Genomic DNA, 27,995 nt, shown 5'->3' with positions numbered 1-27,995 from the left:
GCGGCTGCCACGTCCCGGGCGCGGGCGGGCGGGGCCAATGGCGGCCGGGGCGGGCCGGGGCCTGCGCCGGGCCTGGCGCGAGGGGCGCGGCCCCGGCACAGGCACGGGCGGCACAGGCGGCACAGGCGGCTGCGGAGCGGGACGGGACGCACCATGTGCGGTGAGCACCGCCCGGGGGGCGGCGGGGCCCGGGCCGGCGGGGCAGCCCCCGGGCGGGCGCCGGGAGGCCGCGGCCGGGCGGGGACGGAGGGCACGGCCGCGGCAGAGGCGGCCCGGCCCCGTTATCCCCGCGGGCTCGCACCGTGCTGGGGACTGAAAGGGCGAATTGTCGGCAGACCGCGGGGATGTGCGGCGGCAGCGGCGGACAAGGCCCCGTGCCCCCGTGCCGGTGGGGCTGGCTCGGTGCTCGGGGACGCCGGGCCGGGCCGGGGCAGGCCGGGGCAGTCCCGCCGTGGCTCCCGGGCCGGGCCGGGCCGCTGGGAAGGGCTGCTCCGGTGGCGCTGCCGGCCGTGACTCCGCTGCTGTCGGAGGCACCGCTCCCACTCCGGTGCCGGTACCGGTGGTGGGGTTTGGGCGTTGCAAGTCCCGGTAATTTGTGTTCCGCAGGTCGGTCCGGGCTGGCTGTGCCGGACCGTGCCCCGGGCTCGGCCGGGGCCGCTTCTGGCTCTCCTTCCACTCCGCTTCCCGTGGCAGTGCAGCCGCGCTGCCCCATCCTTTACGCACGGGAATGTCATCTATCTTTCCCCTATCCCGTTGTCTTCATGTTTTTTCATGGAAATTTACAAAACAGCGATCTGTTGGATTTTCCTATTTTCTTTCGACCCTGCCTTCTTTTTTTCTTTTTTTTTTTTCCTCTGTATTTTTGTGTACAAAATTATGCTCTCAGCGGGACTGTGGGTTTTACACTTAATGTGCAAGTTGCCATTTCTCTCTTTGTTTTTGTGGGATGGAACCGGCATTGCCTTCAAGCTGTCAAGCTGTGGAGAATCAGTCAGAGACTCATACCTCAGCTCACATTTAACACCGTGTTAATTCGTGTTGGAAGTACAAAGCAGAGCAAAGCTAAGAATAGAAAGGATAATTATTATTATAAATAGCTTGTTGCAAGAATAGGGGTGGTTTTGGTGCCTCGTGCTTGCCGTATTTGAGGTCCGGCCTCTGAAATGTGCAATATTAACATTCTGCTCTTTGTCTTTTCTGCTGTGAAAACACCGGCCAGTTCCTCAGCTGTGTTCAGGATTTTAGGTGTTTCCCCGCTTTTTGATACAAGTGAAGTTCTTGGATATTGAAACATTTTATGGGAAGAGTGAGAAAAGCGTTGGGGATTACTGTCACTGTTGCTGATGGTGGCTCTGAGAGTCAGGGATGTATCCTGGAGTGAGAGGGCTGCTGGTTTGTCTGGAGCAGAGGACCCTGATTTCCCTGATTTCCCAGGCTCTGGCAGCTGCAGGGCCTCAAAACACAACATTTCTGTCATGGAATTGAGGCTGGGGATGGATAAACCTGGTTTTATCCTGCCAGGTTGAGTTTTAAAAGAAATAAATATGTCGGTGGTGCTGTTGTTACCTGAATTCTGAGATACCTCAGTATCTGAAAGGTTAGGAGGAGTTTTAAAAGAAATAAATGTGTCAATGGTGCTGTTACCTGAATTCTCAGCTCCCTCAGCCTGTGACACTGAAGGGAGAGCTTCAGCAGCTTCCAGACTGGAATTACCAATGTTTTCAGCCTGATATTCAGGTTTGTGACCCTACAAAATGTGATGGGCTTGTGCTGCTGGATGAGTAAAGGAAAGGAGCCTCCAGTGCCTGGTGCCTGCTGTGAGCCCTGTTTAGACGTGCTGGGGGTTTGTTTCTAACAGTGTCAGTGAAAAACGGGCTTTGGCCTTGGCTGTGTGAAACACAGGTGCAGTTTGAACTCCTGGCCAGGTGTGAGTTGGGTCCGAGTGGACCAAACCAGTTCCATGGCACCTGGGAGACAGTTCAGGAAACAGGTTTTTCCAGGGCTCCACTGACTGTTCTGTAAATCAGTAAAACCCCTCATATGCCATGGCTGGATTTAATGACCAAAAGGGATGGCGGAATTTGGATCTTGGGTGGCAGAATTTGGGCTTGGGATGGCAGAATTCAAGAATTCAACTAGTGATTCCTGAAGATAAAAGTGGGCTTAGGAAAGACTTGAGTTTCCAGCTCTGGGGTTGCATGTCCATCAGTGGGGACGTTCAGCCCTTCCTCATGGGTTACACCTTCCTCATAGGTTACACCTGGCTGTTCCTGGTGTCTGCCTTGGAGTGGAGCAGGGAGCTGTGGCCCAGAGAGGCCTGGAATTGCTGCTCTGGTTGTTTACTCTGGGCAGGATTTCTCCTGTTTTCTTTTTAGCTGGAGAGGGAGCGTGGGCAGCGAGAGAAATGTCCAGTGGACAAATGTGGATCCCCACAGGGTGGATGTTTTTCTGGTTTTGCTTGTTTTCCCAGTCTGGAGGTGATGAATGGAGTGTCAGCTCTCCCAGCCATAACAAGAGAGAGCTTTCTGACCTTGTGCTCCTCAGACTGGGCAGAAAAAGGGAGGTTTTGGGACACAGGGATGGCACCTCCCTGAGCTGCTGGGCAGCAGCAGCAGCAGCTCCTCCAGCAGGGCTGAGCAGCAGTTCTGGGTTAAAGCATTCCTTGGAATTGCCAGGTGGATGTCCTGATAACAAGGTCTATGGAAATGAGTTAACAGTAATAGCAGAAGGAATTTGGAAGTGAACCCAGCCCGAAGGCTTTTCTGCTTTTGTAGGAAAAGGATTGCAGGAAGCAATTCCTTCGTGCTCTCAGTCATTTACCTGGAAGGGATGATGCATTTCATTTGCCTCTGGACATGCCTGAAATTAAGGAACCTGAGCTCCAAAAAAGTTCATGAGGAAAATAAAGTTCCCAGAAAAAGTAATGTGGCTGTCAGCTTTAGAAATCAATAATGCCCATTTGTTGAAAATGTTATTCTGTTAAAATGACCAACTCTTTACAGGGAATTCTTTACATAGCTGGTGTTAAGAAAGCATAGGATTTGTGCTTGAGTATTAAAAATCAGCTCTGTGAGAGAGGTGACTGTCAGAAGCAGCTGAATGCCTGCTCTGGTGGTTCCCCAGGTAAGGTGTTTAAGGCAAACCTGCAAGAAAGGAAATGTTTTATATTCTAGGTTATATTGTTCAAGGTATTTCACTTGGGAGAAATGCATAGAGAACCTGTTACTGTGGATCTCTGCGATTCAGGAGCTGTCTGATAAGCTGACATGATCTGAATTGCTCTTTCCAGTCCACACCTGCAAAGTCCTGGGTCGGGTTAGTGGCTGAAAGGTTTTATTGTGGAGTGCCACTGCTGTTCTAATTCTGATTTGCAGTGGTGTGGAGCCCTGAGGTGTGCCCAGACAGGGCTGTTGTGTTTTGTGCCAGCTGGAATTCCTGCAGACCTCAGCTGCTCTCCCTGCTCCTGGGAATTCACAGTTCAGAGCAGGAGGAGAAGGAAGTTCCCAGGGCTGGTTTTTTGTGTCAGGTGTGCTTGTTTCACCTGAGCAGTGCCAGCTCAGGGCTGGTCAGGGCACAGTGATTAAATGTCATTTTAGATCCTGGTTTTCTGCAGTGCTTCCTCTTGCAGGCTGGCTGTGCAGCGTCACAGAGGGCAGGTGTGGAAAGCATTGCGTGCTTCTAAACGTGGACTGAAAGCAAAACTCCTTCCTGGGGTCTGCTGGGGACCTGAAACTCAGCTTTGGGGAACCTTCTGCTCCACCTGGGTGCATCTTCAGCACCTGGCAGCCGGGCTGGTGCTGCACAGCCCCGTGGAATTCCACCCAAAGCAAGGGTTCCCTGAGTGATTTCAAGGAGCTGTCCCTGTGAGGGAGAAGCTGTCACTGCTGATGGAGCTCTGTCTGTGCACTTGGTGTCCTTTCATGTCTCCAGCTGTGTAGGTTGGTTGGAATACCAGCTCAGGCAGGGGGAGAGCAAGGCTTGGACAGGGCACTGCGGCTCTGGCGTGGCACAAAGGCCTTTTCTGGGCTGGGAGGTGCAGCTGGGAACTGCACTTAAAATTAGAAGCGGTTACAAGGTGTGATTGCTCAGTTGTGAGTGACCCAGTAGTTAAGAGATGGTGAAAATGCTGTTTTCTGCATGGGGATTCAAACTTTCCCCAGCTGCGAAGTATTACATCATTACAGGATGTTTGGAAAGGGGATAATGAAACACATTTGTAAATATTTCCAATAAATGAAGTTTATTTACACATAGTTCATCGTGATAAGTATCACAAACGGGTGATAAGCCTTCAAATATTGGATATTAGCCTGCAGATTACTAAGTCGTGCATTTAGGAAGACTTGTGTTCTTTTACAGGAGCCTTATGGTCTCACTTTTTACTTTAATGATGCATCATTTATGCATATTCTATTTTTTATTTCATTTTTCCCCCTTTTCTCCAAGGTGAGTTTCAAACATCCCTGTCTTTCTTGCCTTCTCATTTGTAAAATGTGTTGCTCACAGATGAGTCCATAGAATTTTATTTTCCCAGTGGCATTTCCATTATCATTCTTGCTATTTTCCTCTCAGGGTCTAAAAGCTGAACTGAATTAAAACTGAATCTCCCAGGCTCTGTTTTTTGGAAGAGCATGTCGATATTTCACAGCATTAACACTGTATTTGCATTTCTTCAGGTTTCCTTAGTTTTCATAGTCTCTGTTTTCTGAGACGCACCGAATTCCTTGGGTTGGTGTTTTGGGGAGGGTTTGGGGTTTTTCGTGGTGTTCTTAGCCTTGGATTCAGTTGGTTTTTTTGGGTTTTTTTTCCACAGGCTTCATGAATAATCTTAATTTAATTGTGCTGTAATCAATAGCTGTTTTCAATGCCAAGCTGGCTCCTTTCTGGATGGGTGTTGGGTGTTTGTTTGCAGTACAGACAGGGATGAACACTCTGCTTTTCCCTCTCCTCCCAGCTGGGCCACCCCTCCTGTGGGGAGGCCACTGCCACGTTGTGCCCATTGTGTTGTGCACTGCCAGCATTTGGGATGTGGGACAAGGAGCCAGGCTTTGGGCTGTTGGTTGGGTTTTTTTTTAGTTCAGGTGTGACTGAACTTGCTGAAATCTGCAGAGAAAACAACGTCTGAAGTCACTGTCTGTTTTGGGTTCAGATTTAATGCAAGTGTCCAAAGCCAACCCTTCTGGAGTGAGCTGGTTTTTGGTTCAGAACAAGCTGCAGGCCTTGTGCCAGAAGGTGTCCTGTGTTCATGCAGCATTCCCTGGCACCCTTTGTCCCTGGAATCCCATGGGCATGAACATTCCCTGGCACCCTTTATCCCTGCCATGCTGTGATCCCAGAGCATTCCCTCAGACCCTATAACCCTGCCATCCCTTCTTCCCAGTCCATTCATCCCTGCCATCCCTCAGTCCCAGTCCCATTCCTCTTCTCTGCTTGCCCTCCACCTTCTCTGCAGCCCTTCTCTCCCCTCCTGGCATGTCCCAGAGGTGTCCCAGTGCTCCTTTCCCTGTCTGATAACAGGTTCTGATAACAAGGTCTATGGAAATTAGTTAACAGTAATAGCAAAAGGAATTTGGAAGTGAACCCAGCCCGAAGGCTTTTCTGCTTTTGTAGGAAAAGGATTGCAGGAAGCAATTCCTTTGTGTATCTCAGTCATTTACCTGGAAGGGATGATGCATTTCATTTGCCTCTGAACATGCCTGAAATTAAGGAACCTGAGCTCCAAAAAAGTTCATGAGGAAAATAAAGTTCCCAGAAGAAGTAATGTGGCTGTCAGCTTTAGAAATCAATAATGCCCATTTGTTGAAAATGTTATTCTGTTAAAATTACCAGCTCTTTACATGGCTGGTGTTAAGAAGGTGTGGGATTTGTGCTTGAATATTAAAAATCAGCTCTGTGAGAGAGGTGAGTGTCAGAAGCAGCTGAATGCCTGCTCTGGTGGTTCCCCAGGTGAGGTGTTTGAGGCAGACCTGCCAGAAAGGCACTGTTTTAGATCCTAGGTGATACTTTCTCCTTTCCCCACACAGGCATCTTTGCTTACCTGAACTACCATGTGCCCCGGACGAGGCGGGAGATCCTGGAGACCCTCATCAAGGGGCTGCAGCGCCTGGAGTACCGGGGCTATGACTCTGCAGGTACCTCTGGGCGTCTCTGGGGCTTCTCCTGCTGTCCTGCCAGAGCTTCCTGCCACCTCCTGCTGCTGAGGAAAGCTGGAGCACCAACTTGGATGTGCCTGTGCTCAGAGATTTGGGTTAACTTCAATATACAGATTTCTATCAGCACATTTCTTGATGTTTTTGGTGACAAGACGAGAAAGGGAAAACTTAGCTCTGATCTAGAGGGTTTCTTGCCTTTATGTGGCAGGCCAGCTTTTGGAGAGAGGGCTCAGGAAGAGCCAGAAAGGGCAGAATTTGTTGACACAAAATACTGTAATAACTTCTGCACTTGACCCTCTTTCTCCGTGTTCTGTGGTGGGTTTCAGGAGTGGGACTGGACGGAGGAAATGACAAAGACTGGGAAGCCAATGCTTGCAAAATCCACATTATCAAGCAGACCGGGAAAGTGAAGGCTCTGGATGAAGAGGTTCACAGTAAGTATCTCCCTTTCCTCCTTTCCCTTGTTTGTGTTTTGAATATTGCCTGTTTTACCCACAAACATGAATTTCCAGAGGTGTAAACACCCAGGGATGAAGAGCCTGGTGATCCTGTGGTTGTTGGTGTGAAGTTGCAGAGAAATCCTGATTTTTCCAAGACATGATTTGCAACCTGCTAAAGCAAAATAGACCTGAAATACATCGTGGGAAACAGACAGGAAAAACTCCAAAACAAACAACCAAAAAGCTCCTTGAACTGGGGATAGAGGAATTAGGAGGAGATAATCAGCAAGACGTAGAGCTTGGGCGGAAGGAGAAATGCTGTAGGAACCTCCCCCTACTCCCTGTAGGAATCTCTTTCTGTCTCCTTTATTTAAACCTTAATTCATTAAATCTGAGCTCAATGCAAAGAGGCACAAAGCTGTTGGGAGTGGAACAGAGGCTGTCTGAGGGCGGGGAGATCCTTTCCAGAGCAGTCAGGATCTCAGCCTCACATCCAGAAGCTGCTGCCTTGGTGAAATTCGAGTCTTTTTAGCCCATTCTTGTGCTCACCTGAGGCACGGAGTGCTGAGTGTCCCAGAGGGAGGTGGGTCAGTCTAATCTTAGTGTAAGCCAGGAGCCAGAAGGCCCAGATGAGGTGGGATGAGGGGTACATAAACAGGAGATGGACAGAGGATTCCTGCAGGGAGGTTTGCCACCTCAAGAAAACGTCAGGATACACGGTTTCAAAGAGATTGTGGAGTAAGAGGAGTATTTTTTCCCAAATAAATATTTTTCCTAGAGAAATATCCATGCTCATGGTAGACTGTGGAGAGACAGGGGTTAGGGATGCATGAATCACCATGGAGGTGTGCAGGATGGCAAGGAGCACCCCTGAGGGACAGCCCAGGCTTGGGTTCTTCCTTAAGGTTGCTATTTGTTTTGGCAGAATGAGGAACGCAGGGCTGTTTTCTGTGTGTGTCTGCCCTGAAAGCCCTTGGGGTTTTGGTTGGCCTTTGATGATCCTAAAGGTCTTTTCCAGCCTGGATTCTGTGTCCTGTGGGATGTGCTGGCCCTGTCAGCGTTGCTGTCCCGCAGCCCCCGAGGCCTGGTGGGACCCCCAGGCTGGCCCGGGGCGAGGACAGCCCCTCAGGACTCACACTTTGTGCTGCAGAGCAGCAGGACATGGACCTGGACATCGAGTTCGACGTGCACCTGGGCATCGCCCACACGCGCTGGGCCACGCACGGCGAGCCCAAGCCCGTGAACAGCCACCCGCAGCGCTCAGACAAGAACAACGGTGGGTGCCTGCCCCGGGCTGGGAGAGCTGCTGCTTCTCTGTGTGCTGGGAGAGCTGCAGCTTCTCTGTGTGCTGGGAGAGCTGCAGCTTCTCTGTGTGCTTCTCTGTGTGCTGGGAGAGCTGCTGCTTCTCTGTGTGCTGCTTTTCTGTGTGCTGGGAGAGCTGCAGCCTGTGTGTGTGCTGGGAGAGCTCTGCTTCTCTGTGTGCTTCTCTGTGTGCTGGGAGAGCTGCAGCCTGGGTGTGTGCTGCTTCTCTGTGTGTGTGCTGGGAGAGCTGCAGCTTCTCTGTGTGCTGGGAGAGCTGCTGCTTCTCTGTGTGCCTCTCTGAGGTCTGGGAGAGCTGCAGCTTGTGTGTGTGCTGCTTTTCTGTGTGCTGGGAGAGCTGCTGCTTCTCTGTGTGCTGCCTCTCTGTGTGCCCAGAGAGCTGCTGGATGGGGGCACTGGGTCCATTCGGGCCATGGTGCTGAGCCCAGGGCTTGGGCTCGGGTTCCAGGCACGGGGAGTGTTCCCACAGGGAGGGATCCCCACGGGGAGTGGTCCCACAGTGAGGGATCCCCACTGAGAGTGTTCCCCATAGTGGGGGATCCCCATGGGGAGTGTTCCCTGCAGTGAGGGATCCCCACTGAGAGTGTTCCCCATAGTGGGGCATCCCCACAGGGAGTGTTCCCCACAATGAGGGGTCCCAGGAAGGGTTTATGTGGGTGCCCCGTGCTTGCATGGGTGCCCACGGCTTGCATGGGTGCGTGGGCACAGAGCAAGGAGAAGACAGAAGGAAATGGGATGGTGAGAATTTTCATGGCTGTTCTCTGGAATGGAATTGTGGAAACTTTTTTTTCCCCCCCAGTCCCCGCTGTAGGGAAGGGGGTTGGTGTGCCAGGCTGGGGCTGGCACGGGGCTGAGCAGGGCCTTTCCTCTGTCCCCAGAGTTCATCGTCATCCACAATGGCATCATCACCAACTACAAGGACCTGCAGAAATTCCTGGTGAGTGACCCCTGGGGGTGAGACCCTCCCTCCTTTCCCACTCCCCTTGGCTCTCACAGCCTGCCCAGCTCACTCCTCCCGTTGTATTCTCACTCTCTTCCCCATTTACATTCCCCACTCACCCATTCCTTCACTCACGTCTCCACTCACTCCTCACTCATCTCTCACAATGATTTCCCCACTCGCATCGCCTCTCACCCCCATTCATGCTCCCCCACTCAGGTTTTTGCACTCCCACCAGTATTTGCACTCACAGACTCTCCTACTCTGTGAGTACATTTACATCCCCCATGCCCTCCCTACCCACTCCCCTTGTTCCCCCACTCATATCCTGCCATTCACACTCACCACCCTGCTCACACCCCACAGCTTGCACTCCCTCCTGGTGCCCCACTCTTCCCTTTGAGTTTTGAGACACCCTTTGAAAGTTTGAGACTTTCCCTCTCAAACCCCTTCCCTATGTCCCTCACATCCTCACACTCACCCCTTTCCTCTCACACTCACCCCTTTTCTCTCACACTCACCCCTTTTCTCTCACACTCACTCACCCCTTTCCTCTCACACTCACCCCTTTTCTCTCACACTCACCCCTTTTCTCTCACTCACTGCCCTCTCCCCCTCTCCTCATACTCTTGCAACTTAAAAGGGGGGAGGATGGAAGGAAAGTGTGAGGAGAGGAGAGAAAGAAGGAAAAAGGAAAGGCAGGAGGGTAAAAGGAAGAGGAAAAGCAGAGTGAAGGATGGGGAGAGAAGAGTGAGGACAGCTGCAGTATGGAAGGGTGAAAGGAAAGAAGGAGAGGTGAGAAGGAAAAGCAAGGGAAAGGAAAGGTGAGGGAGGAAGGCAGGAGCAGAGAAAAAGGGAAGTGAATGTTTAAAGGCCAGGTGAAGGACAGGGAGCAGTAAAAATGAAGAAGGGAAAGGTGGGAAGGAAGGGCAGGAGGGCAGAGCAGAGGAAGGAGGCTGGTGACCCACAGGGGCTGTCCCTGCAGGAGAGCAAGGGCTACGACTTCGAGTCGGAGACGGACACGGAGAGCATCGTCAAGCTGGTCAAGTACATGTACGACAACCGCGACAGCGACGACATCAGCTTCTCCACGCTGGTGGAGAGGGTGATCCAGCAGCTGGTGAGGCTGGGGGCACGGGGGGAGGCAGCTGGGCAGGGCACCGTGGGACACACACCCCCAGAAACACCCCCTGCACCCCAGAGTCTGCTGCTTCCAGTCCTTCCCAGAGCTCTGGTCTGGGAGAGTCTGTGCTGCTTCCAGTCCTTCCAGAGCTCCAGCAATTCCTCCTGGGAGAGTCTGTGCTGTTTCCAGTCCTTCCCAGAGCTCTGGTCTGGGAGAGTCTGTGCTGCTTCCAGTCCTTCCCAGAGCTCCAGCAATCCTGGGAGAGTCTGTGCTGCTTCCAGTCCTTCCCAGAGCTCTGGTCTGGGAGAGTCTGTGCTACTTCCAGTCCTTCCAGAGCTCTGGTCTGGGAGAGTCTGTGCTACTTCCAGTCCTTCCCAGAGCTCCAGCAATTCCTCCTGGGAGAGTCTGTGCTGTTTCCAGTCCTTCCCAGGGCTCTGGTCTGGGAGAGTCTGTGCTGTTTCCAGTCCTTCCCAGGGCTCCAGCATCCAGGGATTGCTGCTGACCCCTGGTGGGAGCTGCTCTGCCTCCACAGCCTGGCTGTGTGCTCTCCTGTCACCCCAGGGCACCTCAGCTGAGCAAAACCCCTCAAATTTTGGTGGTGCTTTTAGCAGATCTTTGCCTCTGCAGCTCCCCTCGCTGCAGCCTGAGTTAAGCAGGAGCCACTTGGACAACCAAGGAGTCCGAGTGTCTCTCTGGGGTTCAGGAGGCTCGTTCGGGGGTGGAGGATGTGCTGCCAGGCTCAGGGCAGGGACATCCTTCAGGATGGGGGTGCTGGAGCTATGGGCGGTTCTGGAAACATCTGTGAAACCTCCTGGGTGTCTCTTCTGTGTCCACAGGAGCAGTTTCTGTGCTGGGAGCACTCAAACAGTGCCCGGGCCTCGGCTGAAGGGATAAAGTTTGTTTCTCTCGTTGCAGGAAGGTGCTTTTGCCCTTGTGTTCAAGAGTGTTCATTACCCTGGGCAGGCGGTCGGGACCAGGTGAGTGCTGCCATGGGAAGGAACATCCTTGCACCCTGCCTGGCACTTGTTTTGGTATCCTCTGGTTATGATCTGAAAGGAGATGGTTTTTCCTTTTCCTTTGTGCTTGCCCTTGTGGCAGCACTTTGATGAGTCCTCCACTTGGCCTGGAGTTTGGGCCAGCCTCCTGCTCAGGTTTTCTGTCCCACTTTTAAGCACCAGCATCAGCTGGGGTTGAACTCCAGTGCCAAAAGCAGTGTGCAGGTGTGTGCAGTGAGGAGCAGTCCCTGCTCAGGTGTGCAGTGACTCTGGACAAGTTTCTCTAACCCTGGTGCAGGTTCCTCACCTGCTGCTGTTCTTCATCCCACGGTTCTTTCCGTGTTTGCAGCAGCTGCTCTGGGGGGCTCTGGCTGTGCTGGTGCAGCTGAGGGGGGCAGAAGGCCTGGGTGGGGTGTGGGGGTGTCCCCAGGTGCCGAGCTGTCCCTGTGTCCCTGCAGGAGAGGCAGCCCCCTGCTCATCGGTGTGCGCAGCGAGCACAAGCTGTCCACTGACCACATCCCCATCCTGTACCGCACAGGTGAGTGGGGACAGCCCCAAACCTGACCCCAAACCCGACCCTAATCCCAACCCCAAACCTAACCCTAACCCACATCCCCATCCTGTACCGCACAGGTGAGTGGGGACAGCCCCAACCCCAAACCTAACCCCAAACCTGACCCTAATCCCAACCCCAAACCTAACCCCAAATCTAACCCTAACCCCAAGCCCAACCCTAACCCTAACCCACATCCCCATCCTGTACCGCACAGGTGAGTGGGGACAGCCCCAAACCTGACCCTAATCCCAACCCCAAACCCAACCCTAACCCACATCCCCATCCTGTACCGCACAGGTGAGGGGGGACAGCCCCAACCCCAAAATCCAATCCTAACGCTAACCCTAACCCTAATCTCAGCCCCAAACCTTGCCCCTTGTCTGTCCGTCCTGCTCTCACACGTGTTGTACCACCACAGACACCCCAGGAAGTGCAAAGTACTGAGCATGGCTCTGTAATTCACTGTGCTCAAGGGCCCTGAGCCTGCTCAGTGCCTGGGGCCTGGCCTTGTGTTCTGGGCAGTGCAGGGATCCCAGGAGCTGCTGATCCCCTGCTGCAAGAGCCAGTCCCAGCAGCTTTGCCTTTTGACTGGATGATTAGCAGTAACATCAATGTATTTATCTAACACTGTACTTTTTTCATTGAATAGCTCAAATTTGTTTGTTTTTTTTTTTTCTCCCAATTGCACTTCCAGCTGTACAATCTATGGATCATTCTTTTGATGGAATATCCATAAAAATGGAGGAAGGTGCCCACCAGAGAAAAGCTAACACTTGAAATTTCAGACAAATCCTCCAGCTCCTTAGGAAAGGAATCATAAATGGGACCACGATGCGTTGTCTTTTTAATATGTGGCTATTGCTTTCCGTGTAGTGCAGTGAAACATCTGGGAAAATCAAAATTTCTTCTTGATCAGAAACACCACGAGCAGCACACAGGAAAATCCACCCATCCCACTTCAAATATTGGGACGTAATGCTCAGCATATGTGCAAAAACTGATGACAGTGCAGGTTGTGCTGAGTGTTCCTGCAGCTCTGGCTGCAGAAGGAAACGGTGAATTACCTTAAAAATAACCCCCACTAAAGCAGGAGGCTGCTGCCAGTCCTGATGGCAAGCATTGCCCAAAATTCCTTCTGGAGTTTGGGTTGTCAGAGCCGTGTCCTGCCCCTGCCCGTGGGGTGAGCCTCTGGTGCAGCACTAAGCTTGGCCTGAGGCTGGGCCTTCCTTGCCCTGGTGGTTTATCAGGGGAACCCTCTGTTCCTCTCTTGAGGTGCTTTAAAGGCCAGCCCATCACACACTGGGATGAACCAGCTCACCTCTGAAGCAGGAGAGCCCTTTTCTGTGAGGGAGAGGATGTGCTTGAATCTGTCATGCAGGAAAGCAATGCAACATAATAAAGCCAATGCAGGGAAAGGCTCTATTTTGAGAAACCAAATTTGCATGTTCTGATCAGGTCTGGGTGCTTCTGTGGGGGAGTGCAGCTCTGCTCTGTCCCTTCTCAACACCAAATCAGTCTGTTCTGTCTCAGCTCAACAACAAAGGCATTGTTCTCCTCGTTTACTGACTCGATAACTGAACTGGAAGGTTCTGAATCACTGCCTGAGTGGGCCTTTCTCACTGAGTATCAACATGAAAGCAGTATTTTTCCTTTACGTTTTCATCTGCAGAAGTGGAAGCCAGAGCACCACGAGCTCTGCTTGCATCACTGAATCAGATCAGTGTCTAGTAGGTGAAACACCCTCAGGATTATGCAATAAATATAGATCGGAGTAACTTCAGCGTTCCTGTTCTTCAGCAATAGTCCCATTTTGGGAGATAAGCTGATTAATCCACCCCCTCCCTCCCCATGCCCTGCACAGTGACTGGCAAATAATTTTGCTCGAGGCTGGTGCTGAGCAGTAGGTGTTGGGTGCCTCATCTGCATCCCTGATGAGCTTCACCCCTGAGAAGCAGTTTGGAGGAGGAGGAGACAGTGCTGGGAATTTCCAGAGTACTCCAGAAGGGATCCTTGGTGAAAGGCTGAACTTTTAGGGCAGATTTTTCCCAAAGCTGACTCTCAGTCCTGTCACCCCTGGGTACCTCCCTGGCAAGAGCACAGGTGTGGTTTTCTGGTCAGGGTGAGGTGCTTGTGTTTGGAGGTGCAGGAACAAGGCCGAGCTCTTAATCCTGGATTTCCTGAGCCGTGTGTGACCAGTGAGCTCAGCCAGACAGAAATAGGTTTGGGTTCCACCTGCAGTGCTCAGGGCAGCAGGGTGGGCACACGGGTGGCAGCTCTGAAAGAATTTCCCCAGTGCTGAGAGTAACAAAGAGGAACTTAAAATGATCAACAGGACAGGTTTAATGGGGAAATGTGGCTGCTCATAAAGCACCTTGAATTCTCTGCCAGTGGAGCCACACAAAACTTTAATTTGAATTTTCTCCTGATACTTTCCTCTAAACTTCAGACTGCACTAGTAATACACTTGCAGACGTACTAAAAAGCAATAAAACTCTTGCAAGCCAGCTGAGGATGGGCACAGCGACACAAATGTGTTGTGCCCACCTGCAGGCATGGAAATAGTGCTTCATGTTGGTACTGTGCTTTGGGGGCTCTGCTGGGTGTCACCTGTGCCCAGGGTGTCACCTGGGCGGCCCCTGACCCTCCTGTCCCCTAGGCAAAGACAAGAAGGGGAGCTGCAACCTGTCCCGAGTGGACAGCACCACCTGCCTCTTCCCCGTGGAGGAGAAAGCTGTGGAATATTACTTTGCTTCTGATGCCAGGTAGGGTTTTCCAGCCTCTCTGGTGTAGAAATATCCTGTTCCAAAGCCTCGGGGGCAAGAGATGGGGATGGTGTGGTTTCTTTGTGAACAAACTGAATTGTGTGCACATGGCCATCAATGTACAAATGCTACCCAAAACAGAGTTGCTGTTAAAGTAATGAATGCTGGCCTTGGAATAGAGTGTTACCATTCTTCAGGCTCATCTGTTGGTAAGATTTCCCAGTGAGAGGAAACCTGAGGGAGTCCTGACCTAAATTAGCAGGCCAGGTGCTAATTATGAGGAGAATTGTGTTGGGAAAATGAATAATGAAATTAATAACGAGCCAGTTCCACTGGCAGAGTGGAAATGCACTTCACAGGATTTGAAAAGAGGAGGAGATTGCTGGAGTGCTGGACGGGCTGCAGTGCCCAGAGCAGGGTGTGAGTGATGTCCCCTGTGGCAGCCACATTCTTCCCTCTCTCAGGATTTTTCATAGAGCAGCACAGAGGAAAAAAAGAGCAAACTATTTCTATTTCTGCTCCTCCTTTTTCCCATGTGGAATGTATTTGGAGAATTGTTTCCCTGGGGTGATTGCTTGATTGGGTTCTGGTGAGGATTGTTTGAGCCTGGTGGCCAATCCAACCCAATCCAATCCAACCCACCTGTGGCTGGACTTGAGTGAGAGGGCCAGGAGTTGTGAGGGGTTAATTTGGTAGTTAGAAAAAGTAGGTTTGTAGTATCTCATTTAAATCATATATTAATGTATTATAGTTTTAGAATCTCCTATGTAGTTTTTTAGTAACTTCTATGTAGTTTGAGTATCTCCTTTAAATTGTATATCAATGTATTATAGTTCTAGTATCTCCTATGTAGTTTTTTAGTATCTCCTATGTAGTTTGAGTATCTTCTTTAAGCAGTATATTAATGTATTATAGTTTTAGAATCTCCTATATAGATTTTTAGTAGCTTCTTATTTTTTTAGTATCTCCTATGTAGTTTTTCAGTATCTCCTATGTAGTTTGAGTATCTTCTTGAAGCAGTACATTAATATATTATAGTTTTAGACTCTCCTATGTCGATTTTTAGTATTTTCTGTGTAGTTTGAGTATCTTCTTTAAGCAGTATATTAATGTATTATAGTTTTAGTATCTCCTATGTAGTTTGAGTATCTTCTTTAAGCAGTATATTATATAGATATTGAGTATCTTCTTTAAGCAGTATATTATAGCAGTGTATTATAGTTTTAGACTCTCCTATGTAGATTTTTAGTATTTTCTGTGTAGTTTGAGTATCTTCTTTAAGCAGTATATTAATGTATTATAGTTTTAGACTCTCCTATGTCGATTTTTAGTATTTTCTGTGTAGTTTGAGTACCTCCTTCAAGCAGGCTATTACTGGGCTGTAGTGTAGCTCCAATGAAGCAGTGATCCAGCTGCTGGGGTCAGCCAGCAGCGCCGTGCCCGCTCCCCGCTCACAGCCGTGCCCTGTCCCCGCAGCGCCGTCATCGAGCACACCAACCGCGTCATCTTCCTGGAGGACGACGACGTGGCGGCCGTGGTGGACGGCCGGCTGTCCATCCACCGCGTCAAGCGCACGGCTGGCGACCACCCGGGCCGGGCCGTGCAGACCCTGCAGATGGAGCTGCAGCAGATCATGAAGGGTGAGAGCTGCCGCCCCTGCCTTCCTCTCTCTGCCGCTTCCCGAGGGCCAGGGTGGCCCCAGGAGAGATCCCAAACGGGTCTGTGCTTCCCTGGCCTGGACGCAGCTGAATGAGGAGTCTGGGAATGCTTCTCCTTGTGTTTTCTCCAGGTTGTTTATTTCTTCTTATCTGTAATATTTTCTCTCTTCTTACCTGTAATGTTTTCTCTCTCACCTGCCGAGCTCTGGCTACCAAGGAGGCCATAAACTTCTGCGTGCCCTCTCGGGCAGTGTTTACCTTTTATATCAAAATTTACATATACTATTTATTACCAATACCTAACATTTATGTTGGGCAGTGTGTCCCTACCTTAAACCAATAGAAAAGTGTCACCATCACAGCAAGACATGGAGGGCAAGGAGAAAGGAAAGAAGGCTAAGACACACCCAGATTCCTCCATCTTGTACCCCTGAATTACATTCTAAAAAACCCAAAATTCTACTTTTCCACCCTGTGTTAGTTCAAATATCACACTACTCAAACCCTTGTGACTTGTGATTCCTCATCCAGAGTTGGCAGTTTTCTACCAGCTAAAATTGAAGCCACAGATGCTTTTTGACTTCTTGCCAGGGTCTGTGAGCCCCCTGCCAGGGTCTGGAGCAGCCAGGGCAGCCAGAGGGATGTGCTGGGCTCCCACACTGCCTGCCTGGCACCTGCAGTCACCTGCTGCCACCCCTGCCCCGGTGGGGACAGCTCTGCTCCGCTCCGGAGCGGCTCCGGGCACAGAGGTGCCACAGCCTGGTCTGGTGCTGGGTCATCCTCATGGGGAAAAACGTCCTTACCTGTCATGGCACATCACTCTAGTCATTGATGCCTTTTGAGGAGAGTTGTGGGGCTGAGGATTTTGCATTTGCTTGGAGCCATCTGGTTTTTAACCAAGACTGATCCCTCACAGTCTGGATCTGCCCTTCACTGAAGCTCCAATCAAGCTCTCACCATGAGCTGGTGTTTTGGCAGAAAAAGAAGGATCAGTGTAATAATCTTTGGCTGTCCAAGCTTTTCCCTACATACAGAGGAAAAATGGCAATTAGCAGGAGGCGATTTAAAATTTAAGTTATAGGGGGTAAAGTGCTCTAATTTGTTTTCTATCTTTCTTCCTAGGTAACTTCAGCTCATTCATGCAGAAGGAAATATTTGAACAGCCAGAATCTGTTGTTAATACCATGAGAGGAAGGGTCAACTTTGATGACTACACTGGTAATTGAGCTTGAGTCCCCCTCCCTCGGTGTGCAGCAGTTGCTGAGGGTGGCTGCAGGGAGGGAGGGGGCGATGGAACCTTGCTGGGTGGGATGCAAGGTGTGTCGAGTGCCCCCAGAAGTGCCCGTGCTGCTGGCGGGGTCCCAGCAGGTTTGTGAGGGTTTTTGCACGGTGGATGATGGAGGTGGTGATGTGCTGTGATTTTGTGAGCTGCTCCTCCCTGATCTGGCTCTCTGGTCCTGCCCACAGTGAACCTGGGCGGGCTGAAGGATCACATCAAGGAGATCCAGAGGTGTCGGCGTTTGATCCTCATCGCCTGTGGCACGAGCTACCACGCAGGAGTGGCGGTGAGTGCTGGGCCCAGTGCCAGAATCAGGGACTGGGGTGGGCTGCAGGGACCTCAGAGCCCACCCAGTGCCACCCCTGCCATGGCAGGGACACTTCTCACTGTCCCAGGCTGCTCCAAGCCTGATCCAGCCTGGTTTTGGGCACTTCCAGGGATCCAGGGGCAGCCCCAGCAGCTCTGGGCACCTGTGCCAGGGCCTGCCCACCCTCCCAGGGAAGAGTTTTGTCCTAATAATCTCACCTAAGTCTACCCTTTCTCAGTTTAAAGCCATGGCCCTTTGTTCTGCCACTCCATCCCTTGTCCCACGTCCCTCGCCAGCTCTCTTGGAGCCCCTCAGGCCCTGGAGGAGGCTCTGAGGTCTCCCTGGAGTGTGCCAAGCAGATTAAGGATTGGTTTCAGGTTGGGGATTGATTCTTGACCTTAATCAGGTTAGGAGTAAGCAAGGGCACACAGGTGAAAGAAGGAGGACCCTTGTGAAAGCTGCAACACCAGGCTCAGTTCACAGCAGCAGCAGGAGGAAATAAAAGCTGATGAAGCTGAACTTGGAAGTGTTCCTGTGACTTCCGTGGCTGTGGAAGGATTTGGAAAACAAAAGTTGCTCTATTAGAAAAGGAGATGGCAGGGGAGGGACGCTGCAGGAGCAGAATGCAAAGGCTGCAGCGAGGCAGGGGCTGCCAGGGGGGCCTGGATGTAGGTGGGGGTTTGAGTTCTTCAGGCTGGGACACACACAGGACACACAGCATGACATAATTTACGTGGAGGGTTATATAACTAGTGAGATTTACTTAGAGAAATCTTAATTTGAGGGAGGAGTTGGCCTCACAGGCCAGGGTGTTTTACCCCACACCTCCCTGCCCAGGTGGATTTTTAAAAACCTGGAAAAGGAATGAAGTTGGTGGTGGTGCCAAGGCAAGGTTGCTTCTCACAGGGGTTGGTGGTGACGTGAGCGTGGGCAATATGAGTAATTAAATTGTAATGCCGCACGGGGTTTTAACGGTAATATTTTCCAGCGTGTGTGGCAGCTAGAAAGCTTTCTTTGTGCAAACACTTTGGGTTTATAAACATGAGGTAAGCCCTGCCTTCCTGCCCTCCCTGTGCCAGACCCGCCAGGTGCTGGAGGAGCTGACTGAGTTACCTGTGATGGTGGAGCTGGCCAGCGACTTCCTGGACAGGAACACGCCCGTGTTCAGGGACGATGTCTGCTTCTTCCTCAGCCAGTCAGGTAGGGCTCCCTCCCTTGGGAAGGCTGACCTGCAGCAGGGTTAAAGAATAAACTTGGGATTTATTAAGAGGCCACCTTGGGCAGCACAGGAGCCTGGCCCAGATAAGTTTTTATTAACCAGGAGAACGAAGAAAGCTGATTTTTGTTAAAGGGACAACCCTGAGCTGCCTTTTTGTACCCCTAGCAGAGCACTAAAAGGCTTTTACCGGCACCAAGAGCTGCAGGCAGGTTCTGGGTGTTGTGTTTCTGGGTGGCACTGCCCTGTGCTGGGGCTGCAGGGGCTGCTGCCACTTCCTTGGCTCGCAGGGAGTGCCAGGGGCTGTGCTGGGGAGTTTGTGCCTCTCCCCAGTGCCCGTCCCTGTCCCTATCCCGAGTTTGTGCCTCTCCCAGCACCCATCCCTATCCCAGTTTGTGCCTCTCCCAGCACCCACCCCTGCCCCTATCCCAGTTTGTGCCTCTCCCAGCACCCATCCCTGTGTCCCTGTGCCAGGGGAGACCGCAGACACGCTGATGTGCCTTCGCTACTGCAAGGAGAGGGGAGCCCTGACCGTGGGCATCACCAACACCGTGGGCAGCTCCATCTCCCGCGAGACCGACTGCGGCGTGCACATCAACGCGGGCCCCGAGATCGGCGTGGCCAGCACCAAGGTGAGCCACGGCTGTGCCCTGCTGCTTGCTGTGCTGGCTTGGTTTGGTTTGTTTTATTTTATTTTATTTTTTATTTTATGTATTTTATGTATTATTTTTATTTATTTTTATCTTATTTTATTTTATTTTTTTTAAATTTTGTTTTAATTTTATTTTATCTTATTTTTATTTTTATTTTTTAATTTTTATTTTATTTTAATTTTTACTTTATTTAATTTCAATTTAATTTTTAGCTTTTATTTTATTTTTAATTTTATTTTTAATTTTATTTTTAATTTTATTTTTAATTTTATTTTTAATTTTATGTATTATTTTTCTTTATTTTTATTTCATTTTTTATTTTTATTTTATTTTATTTTTTAAATGTTGTTTTATTTTTTTATTATCTTATTTTTATTTTTTAATTTTAATTTTATTTTAATTTTTACTTTAATTTTTATTTAAATTTTAGTTTTTATTTTAATTTTAGAATTAATTTTATTTTATTTGGTTTTGGTTTATTTTTACTTTATTTTTTTTTAATTTTTAAATTTTTATTTTCTTTTAATTTTTATTTCATTTAGTTTATATATTTTTATTTATATTTTTAAATTTTAGTTTTAATTTTTTATTATTTTATTTTATTTGAATTTAATTTCTGCCTCTGGAACTCCTCCTGAAAGACCTGCCTGTGACAGGACCCCTGCTTACCCATGCTGCTGATGCCTTGAGAAAGCTGAGCTGTTACAGAATAAAGTGGGGATTTATTCACAGCATCTCCTCAATGGATCCACCTTGGGCAGCACAAGAGCCCAGCCAGGGCTGCACCCAAGGTGAACCAAAAGGGTCACAAAATGAGCCCAAGATGAACCAAAATGGTCACAAAATGAGCCCAAGATGAACCAAAATGGTCACAAAATGCACGAACTGCTCACAGGGTCTGTCACTTTGATCAGTTCTGCTCCATTTGCATATTGGGTTATTATTAGGTTATGCAGTCCCATCCTCCTTGTTTTCCTCTCTTCAATTCACTGCTGCTTTTACTTTTTGGGCCTGGAGTTTCAGAGCTCACCATCTCCTAATAAGAAGCTCAGAGTTCCACACTGAATGTAAAAAATATAAAAAATATTTTTAAAATTATAATCTAATAATAAAATAAAATATAAAATCGGAACCTTGAGGCATCACTGCTGCAGGCTGTGCAGTCACAGACCAGCAGCACCCTGTGTGTTCTGTCCTGGAGTGTCAGAGGGCTTTTTTGGGTCCCTGTTCTAAATGAAATAATCTAAGGAAACTGCATTAAACATTGAAAATGAACGGGTCTCAGAGGGAATGATTCCCTGAGGGGACAGAATTCTCTTTGCCATTGTTTGTCTCAAGGTGCAGGCTCAGTTTAATTTAAGGTCAGAGATGAAAAAGGAAATTAGTAGATAAGGGAAACTTTGTCTGTGTGTAACTCCCTCACTGGCTCTGCTTTACCAAAGAAAATGGGATATTAAAACTATCCTTTTAACAAATGGGGGAATGGTCTTCCACAGAATCCTACAGTCTGTGTCCAGATAACAGGATTATTCTGGCTGTGTGAGATCCAGTATAAGATAATTTACTTTGCTGCCTTTCATTCTGGTGAAGTGCTTCTGCATGGTGAAAAATCTGCTTTGGTTTAGTTCTATTTAGAGGCGAGATGATGTCAATCTGTTACATAAATTCAGCCAAAAACCACATTTGAGTTTAATAGTTCATTGGGGAATTTGATCATGGAAAATTCATGAGTCTCTTACAAGAAACTCTTGAACGAGCTGTTTGTCCCTGTTGTTTTCACAGGGCCAACATTTACAGTTTGGAGATAAATGCCATTTTTTTCTCTGATGATGTGGGGAGTTACCAAAGCTGTGCATATAGGAAATAAGAACTTGGAAAGTTTGTGCCCTGAGCTTGCCCAGAACTTCTTTTTGAGAATATTCTAAAGAGCCCAAGCACGTTCATGTGGCTGCAGGGTGCTGTGGACTTGTGCAGGGCTGCACAGAGCAGAGCAGCTCGCACTCCCAGCAGGCTCCTGCAGGCAGCACAACTGCAGAATAGATTTTCTGTGTTCCTTCAGAGCCATTCCAGCCTCCAGGTGGAAGTTTGTCTGCTCCTTGCTTAGGGAGGGACAGAAACACCCCACACCTTGCTCCAGCCTCTGCAGCGTTCCGTGCCAGGCTGGCCCCAAGCCCTTCTGTCTTGGGAGGAGCTCGGAGCCAAACTGCAGCTGCTGCTCTGGGGTCCCTCTAGGGTCCCCCTGGGGTCCCCCTGGGGTCCCTCTGGGTCCCTCTGGGGTCCCTCTGGGGTCCCTGGGGCCATTCCTGCCCTGGTGTGACCCCTCCTGTCACCTGCCTGTGCAGGGATTCCCCTCAAAGGCAGGGGAGAGTTCTCAAATATGGGGGGTGGGTGCCCCCAGTGACACTCCCTGTGCCCCCAGTGACATTCCCTGTGTCCCAGTGGCATTCCCTGTGACATTCCCTGTGTCCCCAGTGACACTCCCTGTGTCCCCAGGCCTACACCAGCCAGTTCGTGTCCCTGGTGATGTTTGCCCTGATGATGTGTGACGACAGGATCTCCATGCAGGAGCGGCGCAAGGAGATCATGAGGGGGCTCAAGGGGCTGCCAGGTAGGACTGGGGCAGGGGGAGCCCGGCTGGGCTGTGATGGGCAGGGAGGGTGGCAGAGCTGTCACAGGTCCCTGCAGCCCAGGGCTCTCTCGGGGGTCTCCAGGCCAGCAAACCGGGCCAGTACAGCTGAGCCCAGGGCTTCTGCAGCTGCTGCTGGCCGTGGGGCTGGGTGGGGTGTGGGGGCACACTCAGTCTGGGTTTTCCTGCCCCTAGACTTGATTAAAGAAGTGCTGAGCATGGACGACGAGATCCAGAAGCTGGCCACCGAGCTGTACCACCAGAAGTCCGTCCTCATCATGGGACGGGGCTACCACTACGCCACGTGTCTGGAGGGAGCCCTGGTAAGGTTTGTGTGCCTGCAGCTGCCTCCACAGGCACAGACTCTGCAGCACTGGCACACAGACGGTTAAAAAGCCACCAGGAGGTTGCTCAGAGTGTGATGAATTCTTTTTCCCCCTCTAGAAAATTAAGGAGATCACCTACATGCACTCGGAGGGGATCCTGGCCGGGGAGCTGAAGCACGGCCCCCTGGCCCTGGTGGACAAGCTCATGCCTGTGATCATGATCATCATGAGAGACCACACCTATGCCAAGTGCCAGAACGCCCTGCAGCAGGTCATCGCAAGGCAGGTGAGATAAAGAGACCTTTATCAGTCATTGCAGGCAGGTGAGATAGAGGAAACAAAGCCAGAACGCCCTGCAGCAGGTCACAGCCCGTGAGATAAAGGAATCAAGTGCCAGAATGTGCTGCAGCAGGTCATTGCAGGTGGGATAAAGGAACCCCTGCAGCAGGTCATTGCAGGTGGGATAAAGGAACCCCTGCAGCAGGTCATTGCAGGTGGGATAAAGGAACCCCTGCAGCAGCTCTTGCAGCAATTGCAGACCCTGGCATGGTCTGTTTAACCCTTAAATGCCCCCAGGGGATGTGAAGCTGTTTGGCTGTAAATTAAGGAGTAGGTTTTGCCCCTGGCACTCTGCACAGAAGGAGGGAAGAACCTTCCAGAAGTGCTTTCCTTCAGCCTTCCCCTCTGCTGCAGGGCCGGCCTGTGGTGATCTGTGACAAGGAGGACATCGAGACCATCAAGAACAACAAAAGAACCATCAAAGTTCCCCACTCGGTGGACTGCCTGCAGGGCATCCTGAGCGTGATCCCCCTCCAGCTGCTGGCCTTCCACCTGGCCGTGCTCAGGGGCTACGATGTGAGTACAGCCTCCCCTGCCCTGGGAGCTGCTGGGGGCTGCTGCAGGCCTGGGGCTTCTCTGTGCCACCGCTTGAGCTGCTGCAGAGCCCGGGGGCCACTGGGGCCAGGCAGAGCTGGAGGAGCCCAGCTGGGACCTGTGGCTGTGGTGTGCAGGGAGCAGCCGGGCTCTGGAGGGCTGCTAGGGAGCTGAAGGGAAGGTGAAGTCCTCAGGAGGGTGTTTGGCGAGCAGTTTGGTGCTGGCTGGTTGATTTTAATACTGTTCTCAGTGACCACCTGGGCACTGGAACAGCCCAGGGTTAAAGTTCTGCTTAGTTCTGAGCCAGGAGTTGTAACAATCAGGGTTGTGGAGTTTTTTTTCTGCACTGTGAAGGTGAGGATGTGTTGGATTGTTCTCGGTTGGAAGGCAGAACAGACGTTCCACAGGGTACAAAGTTATACACAAACAAAGCAAGTGTGTAAATACTCACGAGCCTGTTCTTTCTCCTCCCTCTCTGCAGGTTGATTTTCCAAGAAATCTGGCCAAGTCCGTAACTGTAGAGTGAAAGATCATCTGAATCATAGGGGCAAAGGGGAATTAAATGAAAGACTTTTTTTTGGTACCAAAATAACTCGATTTTAAAGCCCCCTAGGTAAATCTTATTTTGGTAAATCGTTGTTTGTGTATAAGATCACCGTAATTCCATTACATTAGTGATTGTCCAATCGATTCCACACGCTACAACCATAGCTCTGGGGTTTTTCTGATCAATAGACTTCCATGAAAGATGTTAAATGGTTTTCCTTAAAGATTGCTGAGTCTTTAGCTAAGGGGTTACTCTGAGCTGCTGTCACTGTCTGTTCTGGGAAAGCTCTGAAGGGATTCTCAGTGCCCTCTGGTGCTCTGGGGTGCAGCAGGACACCAGAACACACAGCTGGAACAGGATCTGGCGCTGCTCACGCTTGGGCAGGAATTTTACCAGTGAAGGAAACTGCAGGCAAGCCTCTGGGGTGAATTCCTGCCCCAGGTGCGGAGGGAATCCAGCTGAGCTGCCACAACTCTGCTCCTGGACACCTGGCGAGGGTGATGCTGCTCCAGAAGGGTTTTATCCGTGCCACATCCAGAGCAAGTGACAATCTGCTGGCCACGGTGGCCACGGGACCCCAGCAGGGCCAGTGGGACCCAGGCTGGCAGGGCTGGGGGCAGGGAGGTGCCAGGGCTGGCTCTGAGCTGCTGCTGCTGCTGCTGCTGCCTGGGGCTGTAAGAACAAGGGGAGCTTTTCCTGTGCTGAGGATTTCCCTGGAGCACACCTGGGTGTGACACACCTGGGTGTGACACACCTGAGTGTGACACACCTGAGTGTGACACACCTGAGTGTGACACACCTGAGTGGCCCAGCTCTGTGACCCTGGGTGTGACACACCTGGGTGTGACACACCTGGATGACCCAGCTCTGTGCCACACCTGAAGGGGATAAAAAGGCTCCATAAACACGCCAGAAATAACCTTGGAAAATTACCTTGGTAATAAAGAAATTACCTCGGTAATGTTCCTGTAACCAGCTTGAAGAGAATCAAAAACAGCACAGAAAATAACACCCTCAGGACTCAAAAACTGACTTTTTCATCAAAGGGCAGTTATTTCGTATTTCCTCATGTGGAAAGGTGAATTTCCTCCCATCTCGCTGGGATTTGAATTAGCTTTACACAGGCACTGTAAAACCACGCCACAAGGTGTAAAATGGTGCTGGTGAATATTCCAGGTGATTTACTGCCCCTGAAAATTGGCTTTAGCAAATGGGAGTGGGTGCCCAGTGCCCTGCCAGCCCCAGCTCCCCTGGCACGGGGCGTTCCCAAAGCCTCTGGGGCGATTCTGCTTCGTGTGAACCTTTCACTTCAGCTCAAGGCTCAGCCTCACCATGGGAATGAAATTCTGCGTGCCTGGAAAAGCTTCTCAAAGCTTCTCTTGTTCATTGCCCTGTCACAGCTGCTCCTTATGGACACACCGTGCTGCCAGTGTCTAAGAGCAAAGCAGTAAATGCTGCATTTTAGTGCAGCAAATGCTGCATTTTAGTGCATCGAATGCTGCTTTTTAATGCAGTAAATGCTGTGTGTGAGGCACTGCCCTGGCACAGCTGTGCCCAGCATCACCTCCAGCCCTCCCTGCTTCACTGGAGGAGGAGAATTGAGGACAAAGCAAGGCATGTGCAATGCTCACAGGTGGGAGACAGCTCCTCTTCCTCCTCCTCCTCCTCCTCAGCTTGGCAGAGCCCCTGCAGGGCTTTGCAGGCTGGGCTCCCCCTGGCCCAGGGATGTGCATTGCCCCATCCTCTGCTCTCAGAGCGGATCTCTCGTGGAACAGCCCCACGGGGGGATCATTTCAGGCCCTTTTTCTCCCCTGCACTGCTCCTGGCCTGCCTGGCTCAGAGCAGGGGGCACACAGCCCTGGGGGATGAGCTCAGTGTGTGAGCACAGGCTGTTCCACCTTGGTGAAAGCTGTGTGCAAAGAGGACCAAAGAACCGAGTTAGGAGTGTCCGGTGTGAGCTGAGCTCTCTGGCTTCATGCTGAGCCACACCAGTCCCTGTTCCCTGCAGCACTGAGGGGTCAGGGGACAGGCAGTGCCCCCTCCTCCTGCCTGGGGGTCACACTGATGCCAAACTCGCAGGGAGGCTGGTGGTGCTGCAGGCTCAGCCTCCAGGGATGCTCTGGAGCTCACCTGTGTGAAGAATTCCCTGCTGAGCGTGGCAGGGAGCCTTTAGCATCTCCTTGTTGTTGTTGCAGTGTGAAGTGGGAGTGTACAAAGGACTCTTTCTAGCTTTCCTTACCTCATCCTGTCCCCGTGTTGCATTTCGATGAACAGATGATGTTTCTCTTTTCCTTAGAAAACTTTTAGGATGTCTCGTGGTATTTATTAACAGCCAGTCAGTCTTCTGCTCTCCCAAATGAATGTTTTGCTTACTGAGCCAGTGAAATTCTCTCCTTCCTCACTGAGGTGTTGAAAAATTCCGTAGCCCTGTCTCTAAAATTGAGCCACAGGTAAATACAAGCCAAGGCCTTTGCCAGCTGGACTCGCAGCTCCTGCTGCTGCCCACTGTGCTCACAGGTTATTTCGGTGTTGGTGGCTCTGTTCTCACCTGCAGAGGCTCCGAGGGCAGCCCTGAGGTCCTGGGGGGTTTAATTCCCAAAGAGCAGAGAGCTCCCAGCTCAGCCCAGCAGTTCTCACGGATTCCACACAGGTGCAGGTGAAGCTGCACGTGGAATTTGCTGCAGCCAGAAAGGCAGAAAGGCAGAAAGGCTTTGTTTCCCCTGGCTCTGCTGCAGCAGGGCTGTGGGCAGTTTGTCCCACATTTGTCACCCCGTGCCTGGGGTGTCCCTGGGCAGGGCATCTCCCTGGGGACACCCTGCTGCCCCAGCAGCACCCAGAGCCTCTCCCAGCAGAACCCCCAGTCTGAGCCTTAAGCCCAGCCCAGACCCCAGGCCTGGCTGAGCTGCAGGCGAAGCCTCTGGAGGCACAAACCCAGCCCACACCAGTGCAGAACTGGGCCTGTCCCCTCCCTGGCTGTCCCCAGGAGTCCCTGGTGCCACCAGCAGGTGCCTGCTGGCCGTGTTGGATGGAGGGAGGGACTGAAATTAAGTAGTTTAAGTAGCAGCTCAGTGTTTAGCTGTGGCCAATTTTAGATCCTACCTGACTGTACCAAACTTGCCTCAAAGCATTGGAGTCCCTCCTCCTCAGCAGAACAGGAAGAAGAAGAAACAGAAGTATTTGGGTTGGGGAAAAAAAAAAAAAAGAAGGAAAGAAAACTTATTTGCCTTCAATTCAGTTTCTGTAAATAGACATTTGAGTGGCAAACCCACATTTCCTCCCTGTAGCTGCTCTGTGCTGTACATATCCAGCTGGCTTGGGCTGTGGGGACCAGACTGTACCGTGTTTGTCGTGTGCTCTATGCAGGAGATGTCTCCTCTTGTCTGTCGCGTTTCTCATCTGGGTTTTGTCTCTTTGCTTACTTTTTTTGTATCTCACCCTTTGAATAAAATCAAGTGCCCTACGTTAACCAAACAGAATTACTGGTCTTTAGTTAAATCCATTAAGAACAGAGGCAACCCCTGGGTGCACAAAGCAGAAAACCTCACCCCTCTCCTGCCCAGCGAGGCTGTTCTAGGCCAGAGGTTCAGCATTTCATTTCTCATGTTCCACCTGCCCTAAAAAACAAATCCTAACTGGGATTTTTTCCACTCTAGAAGAAATCCTGTGAGATCCCCCCAAGGCAGAACTGGTTCTGTACCTTAATTTTTACTGAATTATTATTTAATTATCACCGAGGCAGCTGCAGCCAGCACAGCCCAGCCCATCCCTGGCCCCTGCTCAGTGAGTGTCACCCTCCTTCCAGAAATGCTGGAAGCTTCTGGAAGCTCCTGGGTGCCTTTGACAGGGAATCCCACAGTGAGAGAACGCTGGAATCCCACCTCTGGAATCCCACCTCTGGAAATGCACCCCTGGAATTCCACCCCTGGAATCCCACCCCTGGAATCCCACCACTGGAATCCCACCCCTGGAATTCCACCCCTGGAATCCCACCCGTGTCCGTGGATTGGTTTCCCCGGGGGCGGCTGTTTTTAGGCTGCGTGTCCCTTCTGTCCCTTTTGCAGGTGGATCGCATCGCTGCCCCCCGAGACTGAGCCCGGCCCTGCCCGGAGCGGCTGCGGAGGAGCCAGGGGTGAGCAGGGGCAGGACCCTGCCCGTGACACCGGGGGTGGCACCAGCCAGGGGGTGACACCAGCCCTGGGGTGACACCATCCTAAGGGTGACA

General features: G+C 51.0%; 1 protein-coding gene and 1 long non-coding RNA gene across 5 annotated transcripts; one reads left to right on the top strand and one right to left on the bottom strand.

The window, feature by feature from the left end:
• The first annotated feature begins 3 nt into the window (after window positions 1-3).
• Window positions 4-27,992, top strand: GFPT1 (glutamine--fructose-6-phosphate transaminase 1). 4 transcript variants are annotated; one of them, XM_072917538.1, is made up of 20 exons: window positions 4-160; window positions 6,024-6,131; window positions 6,479-6,586; window positions 7,743-7,868; window positions 8,791-8,849; window positions 9,838-9,972; window positions 10,891-10,952; window positions 11,429-11,508; window positions 12,221-12,274; window positions 14,183-14,288; window positions 15,765-15,928; window positions 17,069-17,164; window positions 17,414-17,511; window positions 18,612-18,732; window positions 19,223-19,380; window positions 21,895-22,009; window positions 22,223-22,350; window positions 22,472-22,639; window positions 23,047-23,208; window positions 27,835-27,992. In XM_072917538.1, the coding sequence occupies exons 1-20, from the start codon at window positions 154-156 to the stop codon at window positions 27,862-27,864; spliced, it is 2,085 nt and encodes a 694-aa protein (XP_072773639.1). In that variant the 5' UTR covers window positions 4-153; the 3' UTR covers window positions 27,865-27,992. The 4 variants fall into 4 exon arrangements, with proteins under 4 accessions (XP_072773639.1, XP_072773638.1, XP_030145927.1 ...); XM_072917537.1 differs by lacking the exon at window positions 27,835-27,992 and adding an exon at window positions 23,708-23,982; XM_030290067.4 differs by lacking the exon at window positions 12,221-12,274.
• On the bottom strand, window positions 24,101-27,645 carry LOC140680440 (uncharacterized). Its single transcript, XR_012051723.1, has 2 exons — window positions 24,558-27,645; window positions 24,101-24,512 (listed from the first exon to the last, which is right to left on the bottom strand). It is a non-coding gene; the product is annotated as an uncharacterized lncRNA (long non-coding RNA).
• Window positions 27,993-27,995: the final 3 nt, after the last annotated feature.

Source organism: Taeniopygia guttata, chromosome 22 (assembly GCF_048771995.1).
Source record: "Taeniopygia guttata chromosome 22, bTaeGut7.mat, whole genome shotgun sequence".
In the NCBI taxonomy this organism is placed as follows: domain Eukaryota; kingdom Metazoa; phylum Chordata; class Aves; order Passeriformes; family Estrildidae; genus Taeniopygia; species Taeniopygia guttata.
This window is presented reverse-complemented; position numbering and strand designations above follow the sequence as displayed.

Coding starts and splice junctions, on each gene's coding strand:
- GFPT1 (XM_072917537.1), top strand. Junction 22,010..22,222: donor GGGGCTCAAGGGGCTGCCAG/GTAGGACTGGGG, acceptor TCCTGCCCCTAG/ACTTGATTAAAGAAGTGCTG. Junction 23,209..23,707: donor CCGTGCTCAGGGGCTACGAT/GTGAGTACAGCC, acceptor CCCTCTCTGCAG/GTTGATTTTCCAAGAAATCT.